At 46.9% G+C, this 8524-nt stretch overlaps 1 protein-coding gene across 1 annotated transcript; it reads right to left on the bottom strand.

Moving 5' to 3' along the window:
* Positions 1 to 4075: 4075 nt before the first annotated feature.
* Positions 4076 to 8288, bottom strand: sox9a (SRY-box transcription factor 9a). The gene is made up of 3 exons (XM_030350254.1): positions 7508 to 8288; positions 6996 to 7243; positions 4076 to 6558 (listed from the first exon to the last, which is right to left on the bottom strand). The coding sequence occupies exons 1-3, from the start codon at positions 7954 to 7956 to the stop codon at positions 5729 to 5731; spliced, it is 1527 nt and encodes a 508-aa protein (XP_030206114.1). The 5' UTR covers positions 7957 to 8288; the 3' UTR covers positions 4076 to 5728.
* Between the last annotated feature and the right edge of the window lie 236 nt (positions 8289 to 8524).

The following is an 8524-nucleotide window of genomic DNA, read 5'->3' as shown; positions in this document are numbered from 1 at the left end:
CCTTGTTCCTCCCATGATACCCAATCACACCGCAGCCCTGTGTTGCGGTCACGACAAACCATTGCTGTACGTTACCCGTACGATATACATCAAGTTTAAAGTAATTCGCTTGGCATAGTCTGAAGTCATTCTGAAGAGGATGGTATCAGTTTTACTAGCATGTTCGCAAAAACAAACAACACAAAATCATGCGCTTTACAGTCCATGTTTATAGTGGGGTATTAAGTACGTAAAAAGATACCCTCCGAGTTACCAAGGTGTTTCAGGGTGCCAGCAGAAGACTAAACTACTGTTTAGAGAGCGTAAGTGCTCAGGAACTCCATGATCTAGTGAAAAACAAATGGAAGGGAGGTGGAAGAATATCGATGCTATTGTAAAGAATCCTCTTCTGTACCATGAGGGATCTCAGGCAAACCTTGATAAAGCGTATACACTGAGGGTGTTAAGCCCTTCATTCTTAAAAGTGCTTTGTTTTATTATGGATGGCACCCGTGATGTACAAAACCATGTTTCCGTTGGTTTATTCAAGCAATTCTCTGTCCTCGACGGATAGGAACGAAAAAATCCCTTATTTTCTTTTTTGCTTGGTAATACTTTAATCTACTGATTTCTGACATCGGGGGAGACCTGAGCTCAAATATGATATTTAAAACCATCCCGCAGATTCTCTGTAAACCACAAGCCTTTTATTCCCCCGCTGTGTTCACAGTTATTCTTTCTTCTCTTTGCTCTCCTCCGTGCCTCGAGCCCCCGACCACCGCCGCGGCTCTACCTTCTCCTCCAGACCTGAGCTCATGAGGCCTCAGACACACTTAATGGGATTATGGTAATATCATTTGGTGCTTCTGACCTCCGAGGCCGGTGCCAGGATTCTTCCAGATCCTCGGAACAAAAGCCGGGAGCTCACACACAGGGTTCCAGTAGCCCCCCCCCCCCCCCCCCCCCCCCCCTCAACCACCCCCTCAGCCACTGGCTGAAGACTCACTACTCATGGGGTATAGGCACAAGATGGATGGCTGCAGGGCGCAGGCCCGCTTCCTACTGCCAGGCCAGCCAATCACGGAGCTCGGCTCAGCGGCGATAAAAGGAGGGATGGTAACACAGTGAAATATCTTGTGTAATTACAGAAGGATCCGTACTTCATACTTTGAAGCAGTGTTCTCTCTATGATTCCGGGAGGTCTAGTCGAGAGTGGAGAGTTGGTTTATTAGAATAATTCATGATGGGCGGGCGTGATGACAAAAAAATGTGAGTAAATCACTGATGGCTAGACCAAACCAACAAAATGGTTCCAGGCAATGGAAAAACTGTGATGATGAAAATTCTGACTCAAATCGCTATTCAGACTCTAGCGTTTTTCTCAGACGTAACCATCACATTATGACCGTAACACTATCATTTGGAGTTGGACCTTTAGTAATTTGAATCGTCAAAGTAAAAAAAACTGAAAATCCTGAGTTCACTACCCCCTCACTTTCTCTGATAGACGACTCCTCAGAACTTCTCAGAACTCCTCAGCAGTCTGCTAGGTGGAGCTCTGCTCACCTTCTGACTGAACCGACTGAAGAACGCCACAGCAGTAGCTGTGTGTCCCTATGCGAGCTTCCGGTCCCCCACAGACGCCCGGTAACCAAGTGCTCCCCCCCTCAAACGAGGCCCCCTACACACGTGGGACTGGCGGCCCTTTGGCCTTTACCTTCCTCGTATGTTGTATGTATGCGCGGTTTTGTTTTCCCCGCCCTCTTCTATTTAACGTCTTCTTTATTGTAGTCCGGTTTCCATGGGCCTTTTATTTTCCTCTTCCTTTTTGCCCCCCCCCACGCACCAAAAGACCACCCATTAGCTTTGGAGGGGGGCAGACGTTCCCGATGGAATAATAATGGGGTCACCCTGGGAAAACTGCCCACGAAACGGGGCTGTCCGATGTGAAGAAAAAAAAAAGAGGGAAAAAGTAAAAGAATGAGAAATCGGGTCTGGTTTCCGATGTTTCACGGGAACATTCGTCAGAGCTCTCCTGCTGTTTGAAGAGTTGCAGTTTCATTGAGCCCCCCCCCCCCCGCACCCCCCCCCACCGTAACCCCCACCAACCCTTTCCACTCAGTGGCCAGGTCAGCTGATGGCTGCCAAGCTTCTGAAGGCTGCATGGGAGGGTGTGTGTGTGTGTGTGTGTCTGTGTGTGTGTGTGTGTGTGTGTGTGTGTGTGTGTGTGTGTGTGTGTGTGTGTGTGTGTGTGTGTGTGTGTGTGTGTGTGTGTGTGTGTATGCGTGGATGCACGTGTCTGCCACATGCATGCGTGCATGTGTGTGCGTGCGTATGCACGTGTGTGTGTGGGGTTGCTATACTTGCGGTATACATTATGTCTGAAACACAATGAGTCCTGAACCGGGAGAACAGCGTGTAAGAAGCCCCTGCCCTGTGTTTGGGTTGGATGTGTGGATGAGGGTTGGGTGTGTTTGGGGCGCTACTAGGCGAGACGCTCCCGCCGTAGCCTCTATGCTAATGAGTCACCCTCTTGTGCTCTGATGTCATTTCCTGTGTGGCTGCCCAGAGCTGTGACAGCACGCGGTGCAGGCAGTGATGGATGTGTCTCGGACATTTACAATTGGGGGCGAGGGGAGTGAAGGAGGTGGGTTAGGGTGTGGGTGTGGGTGTTTGTGTGACACACATACACACAGTAACCAAAAACATCATATACCCAACAAACAAAATGTTTGGATCCTTGTGTCATGTTTTTTCTTTTTTTTGGTAGCTTAGATCACGGTTTTTATAATACTGATTAGTATCAACAATTATTTACGGTATGGTTCTTGCTGAACGCATGCCCTCATTACAGTCTGATAATAATCAAATGGAGGCTGACCTCTCATACGTACGAGGCATCTCTGGTAAAAGCTGAGCCACAGGTTATAGCCATGAAATTATATTCACCAAGCTTTGTTCCTTTTCACATACAATTATATTTGAGATTGTTTTTTGCATTTAAGGCGGTGTTTGAGCACAAACATTTTCAAGCTGAAATAATAACTTTTGATTGCAATAAGTAATGAAGTTCCTTCTTTAGGTCAAAAGGCAATATTACAAGACAATATTGTTGCCTTGTCATTTTAGGTGTCAATCTTATGTCTGTCTAATTACGCATATCTTAAATAGCAAAATATGTTTCAAGACCTATGTAAATACAACTTCACAATGTGAGGAAGCGATTAAACGTAAATGTTCAAAGTAGCTCTTTTCTTATTTTGTGCATTTTATGTGGTGAGCGCAGTTGTTCAGCGCTGGTGGGACTACGCCGGAGGAAAGCCATGACCGGTTGTCTCGTGACGCTGAGTGCAGCGGTGGGTGGCAGAGAAGGGCTTTAGTCTGGTTGACGTGAGGACAGAGGCCTCATCTGAAACCACTGCTACACCGCTGCAAACGTCAACGTTATGCTACAGTTCCCCAACCTAGCGCCTGATTATGTTTACGTTGTCCCCTGATTTATTAAAGCTCACCGAATGCCTTCAGAACCCAGACTGGTAACGTATAGAAAATATTTTCTCCCTCAGTTTGTTTCTTTAGGCAGTGGAGTATACAGGCGGGAGGGGGGGAGGGGGGAGGGGTGTGGACATACATCTTCTCAATTGGCCGTGGTAATGATGGCCATGTGACCTCATGGTCTGAGAAGGCACAGCCAATCGGAGTGCGGCACTCCCCGAGCACAACTCTATGCTGTGTTCAGAGAGCCTGTTTCCCAGTGGATTGTACCAGGCTTCTGTTTAAATGGGTTAGTATGTATATATATATATACTATATATATATATATATATATATATATATATATATACATATATACACATACACGCACATATATATATATATATTATATATATATATATATATATACACATGATTGAACTATAAACTTAGATTTAATGTTTGTTTGTTATTGTCATATAACATCTAAATATATCAGTAAACTAACTAACTAAAATATATATTCATGTTATATTTACAATAGTATTTCCAAAATCAAGTTTCTCTCCAATTATGTAACTGTGAGTTCTTATTTAATTCATAAGAATAACATTGATAAAAGTGATTTCGAAACATCTTTACATTTATTTTCAATATGTTTATTTTATTGCAAACAATGTAATACAAAATATAAGCTTTTAAGGCATGGCATGTTTATCTATTGAAACTGCATTTAGAAGAGGACAACATGAGAACTAACAGCACTGAATATAAAATGACAAAACTGCTTGAAAAAAAAATCATGGTGATTCTACTTTTTTTTTTACATACAGCCATAAGTTCCACAACCATTAATTTGTTAGAAAGAAAAGAGAAATCTTCCAGTTTTTATCTTTTTAAAGAAAGACTTTAAAATTGTGTTTATTGTAATCATACGTAATCTGCAAATAACTAGATCATGAGGAGAATAAAAAAAAAACATTTAAATTGAAACATTTACCGACGATAAATAAACAAATTTGTACCACATATAACAGCAAACTATTCTGGCTGAAACACATTTTTTCATTTCAGTTATTTGCTGGGAGAGAAAAAAAAAAGATAATTGCAAATAGTTATTTTTTTCAAATAAAATTAATGCTAAAGAATAAATTAAGAACGAAAGGTTAAGACGAGTGGACCAGGCTGTAGGAATGATAGAGGGGACGCCAGACTCAGCTGAGACCTGGAGGGGGGGCAAAGGTCAAAGCGCACTTCCTGCAGCTCCTTCAGCAGGATATCAGAACTATTATTTTTGACACAGCAACACCGGTTGTGGCTCCACAGACACCGACGGCATCAAGGCAGTACCCGGATTAAAACGGAGTAAAAACACCAACAACCAGACAAGCATTGCTCCATTACATTTAGCAACAAGGTAAGGCCCCTGGTGGAACGCCACAGCAACGCGGACTAGCTTCCTCCCAGCACTATTAGAACAATTTGAGACCAAGCGAGACAAAGAGAACAACGTATTTGCCAAATCAACCAATCGATTTAAAAAGGATTTAAAAACGATGACACGTCAGCTTCGCTCCATTTGTGCATCTCAGAGGAATCACAATAAAATATGTACAGTACAGAGATTCATCACGGGATGTAGGCTATGATAAGGTCAAAGGATGTAACTTCATTCCTGTACAAAAATACATTAGTAAGGCCACAGAGGGGGGAGGGGGGGAGGGGAGTCCGGACCCCCTCAGTTGATGATGAAGATGGCAGTGGTGGTGATGAAGATGATGACACTGATCAGGATGATGGCGGATGGGGGGGGGGGGGGGGGGGGGGGGGGGCTGCGGAGCAGAACACATACACAGTACATACTAAAAAATATCGAGAACCCATATGTCCTCACAGAGGACGTCACAATGTTCGCACCTTATATCTAGAAAAATATAACCACAAATCCGAGCAATACAAAAAGGCACTGTTGTGAGCCGTTCCAAAAGGTATATTTTCAGTACTATCGAAAAAATAATAATAATATATATATAAAAAAAAAAAAAAAAAAAGGTCCTTGTGATGGTTTAGGGAGAGGAGGGGGGGGGGGGGGGGGGTGGTTGGCGAAGATCTGAGATGAAGGGCGCGTGTGGCACGTCGGTACAAAAGGCCGCCAGGTCTACGGAGAGAACAGTCTGTGGGGCTGGGTTTGGGGTAGAGGGGGGAGGATGGGCTTGAGTTTTTTTTCTTAACTTTATACACAGTCTGCGCTGGGGACGGGGGGACGGGGGCGGCCTCAGGGCCGGGACAGCTGCGTGTAGACGGGCTGCTGCTCCCAGTGCTGCGGACTGTGGGTCTGGGGCACGCTGGGCACTCCGGTGGGGTCGGCGATGGGGGTGTACATGGGCCTCTGGCTGGGGTTCATGTAGCCGAAGCCGGCGTAGAGGCCGGAGGAGCCCTGCCCGCCGTAGTAGGAGGACGCGGCGGCGGTCGCGGCGGCGGCGGAGGAGGAGTTAGCGGTGCCGCTGGAGGAGTTTGCGGCCGCCTGGTGTTCTGAGTAGTCGTACTGGGACGGCCCGCGGGTGATGGAGGGGTAGGAGGCCGGGCTGTAGTGCTGCAGGTTGAAGGAGCCGTAGGCCACGTGCTGCGGAGGCGAGCCCTGCTGCTCGCGGTAGTGGCTGGGGCTCAGTTGCTCCGTCTTGATCTGGGTGGTCCTCTGCTCGCCGTCTCCGCCCAGCGTGGTCAGAGAGTGCTGCTGCTGCTGCTGCTGCTGCTGCTGCTGCTGCTGCTGCTGCTGCTGCTGATGCTGCTTCAGCATCCAGGCGTGGGCGCCCGGGCTAGCCGACTGGCCGTAGCTCCCCGTGTAGCCGCCGGCCGTCAGGTGGGCGTGGGCGTGGCTGTGGGGCGGCAGGTACTGGTCGAACTCGTCCACGTCGAAGCTGCCCATGTTGATGATGACGTCGCTGCTCAGCTCGCCGATGTCCACCGCGCCAAAGTCGATGTTGAGCTGGCGGCCCTCCGGCGCGGGACGGCCCGAAGCCTCGCGCTTCAGGATCTCCCCCTTGCCCCCTGAGGGCAGGTCGGTCTTGGGGGTGGTGGGGGGCGTCGGTGGGCCTTGGGACTGACCTGAGGAGGACGCAACATGTGAGGGTTAGCCTTTGGGATCGGGTCGTCTTAGGTCGTTTACGTCAAGCTACACGGAAGTAGCCGCAGCGGTGTTTGTATTAAAACATTTCTGGCATATTTATTGCTCTCGGCCCTGGGGAAATTAGTTCCTTTATTTGCATGCGCTGACGGTACTGTAACACATTTACAAGGCAGACATGCGGCACCTGGACAGGTGTGTATGCAAGATAGCCCGCTGCAAACGACTGGCCAATCATAAATCATTAACAGGTGTTTGCAGACAAATGCCCTTCAGGCTATTATAATGGACTCGCAGGTAGGTAATTCGATTCTAAAGTCCCGTGCTAGAGTAATGCTAGTTCGTAGGCGTCTTTGACATGCAGTGAGCGGGAGGCTAATACAGGTTTGTATACTTTTTTTTAAAGAGCGAACGTTACCTGAGTGCTCGCCGGGGGAGTGCACCTCCCCCATGCTAGAGGTTGGGGAGTCGGCTTGCTGCAGCGCCTTGAAGATGGCATTTGGAGATATGTGTGTTTGCTCGCCGTCTTCGGACTCGCTCTGACCGTTTTTGACAGATTTCCTCCGCCTCGGTTGGTATTTGTAGTCCGGGTGGTCCTTTTTGTGTTGAACCCTTAAGCGCTCGGCTTCTTCCACAAACGGGCGCTTCTCCCCTTCGTTTAAAAGTCTGGAATTGCAGCAAAAAAATATACTATTTAGGACCCATTTATTATAATGTCATACATAAAAATCAACCTGTAAAACTATTGTAGCGGTAGATCATGCAATTCATAGTTCAATAGTTTAGGGGGAAATAATTACTCAACAATAAAAACAATAACAGTCTAATAACATTACAATTAGAATTAGTACATTATTGTGATATGAAGGCCACAATATGGCGGGGGAAACGAGTGCTGCAGAATAGACGAGAATTAGCCTATAACCTTACCTCCAAAGTTTGCCAAGAGTCTTGCTGAGTTCGGCGTTGTGGAGATGTGGATACTGGTCCGCCAGCTTCCTCCGTGCAGCCTGAGCCCACACCATGAAGGCGTTCATCGGTCTCTTCACGTGGGGTTTATTTTTACTGGAACCGTTTACGCGCACCGGCATGGGCACCAGGGTCCAGTCGTAGCCCTTCAGCACCTGGGACACGGCATCTCTAATGCACACGGGGAACTTCTCTTCCTCCGCCTCCTTCTTGTATTCACCCATAGGATGGTCCTGTCCTAAGAGGAGGTGGTTGTCGGACGGCCGGTGGTTCTCGGTGTCTGACCCAGAGCCGGACGGGCAAGGAGAGCCAACGGAGTCTTCTTCAGACATGCTGGGGCTTGGCACGTCAGAGTGACAACACTTCTCCTGTTCTTCTGTCATTTTAAGGTAGGGGTCGAGTAGATTCATGCGAACAAAAATGTTGCAGGACAACTTGTTGCAATAAAAAAAATTACTTTCAGAGAAAATCCTTTCTCCTAAAATCCAAGCGTTGTGGGTTTTAAGACTGCAATGACAGTCTGAGTCCGTGCACACTTCGACTGTCCAAACTTTCCTCCTCCAAAAGTTGACAAAAACAGTCAAAAGTTTTTTTTTTTGTTCCTTAGAGGGTTTCTATTAAACTGCGTGTTTTGTCTGGATTGCAATGCAAGTGCAAGCGTTGGACGCAATGTTTTATAAAAGCACTGAGTGAAGGCATCTACCGCGGGACTGGAGGTTGGCTTCTCTAAACTCGGAGGAGACGAAGCCTGGTTTTATCTTTCTCGGCGAGGAAGTGATTGGGTAATACGTGTTGGGGGCGGACCCGAAATGCGACCCACCCGTCGGCTCCGCCCTCCGTCTGTTTTACAGATAGAACTGATAGAAACTTTAGGAAACAAATGGTTCGTTTTTTTTCATAACATAATCTACGTCATTTAAATTAAAGCTTCGATGTATTATAATTGAATATAATAAAAACCAAACTCTTTTTGAATTG

Source organism: Gadus morhua, unplaced genomic scaffold, assembly GCF_902167405.1.
Source record: "Gadus morhua unplaced genomic scaffold, gadMor3.0, whole genome shotgun sequence".
In the NCBI taxonomy this organism is placed as follows: domain Eukaryota; kingdom Metazoa; phylum Chordata; class Actinopteri; order Gadiformes; family Gadidae; genus Gadus; species Gadus morhua.
Note: the sequence above shows the minus strand (reverse complement) of the source record. Positions and strands in the feature narration are given on the sequence as shown.

Coding starts and splice junctions, on each gene's coding strand:
- sox9a (XM_030350254.1), bottom strand. CDS start 7,956: ATGAATCTACTCGACCCCTACCTTAAAATGACAGAAGAACAGGAGAAG. Junction 7,244..7,507: donor ACTCTTGGCAAACTTTGGAG/GTAAGGTTATAG, acceptor CTGCAATTCCAG/ACTTTTAAACGAAGGGGAGA. Junction 6,559..6,995: donor CTCCCCCGGCGAGCACTCAG/GTAACGTTCGCT, acceptor CGTCCTCCTCAG/GTCAGTCCCAAGGCCCACCG.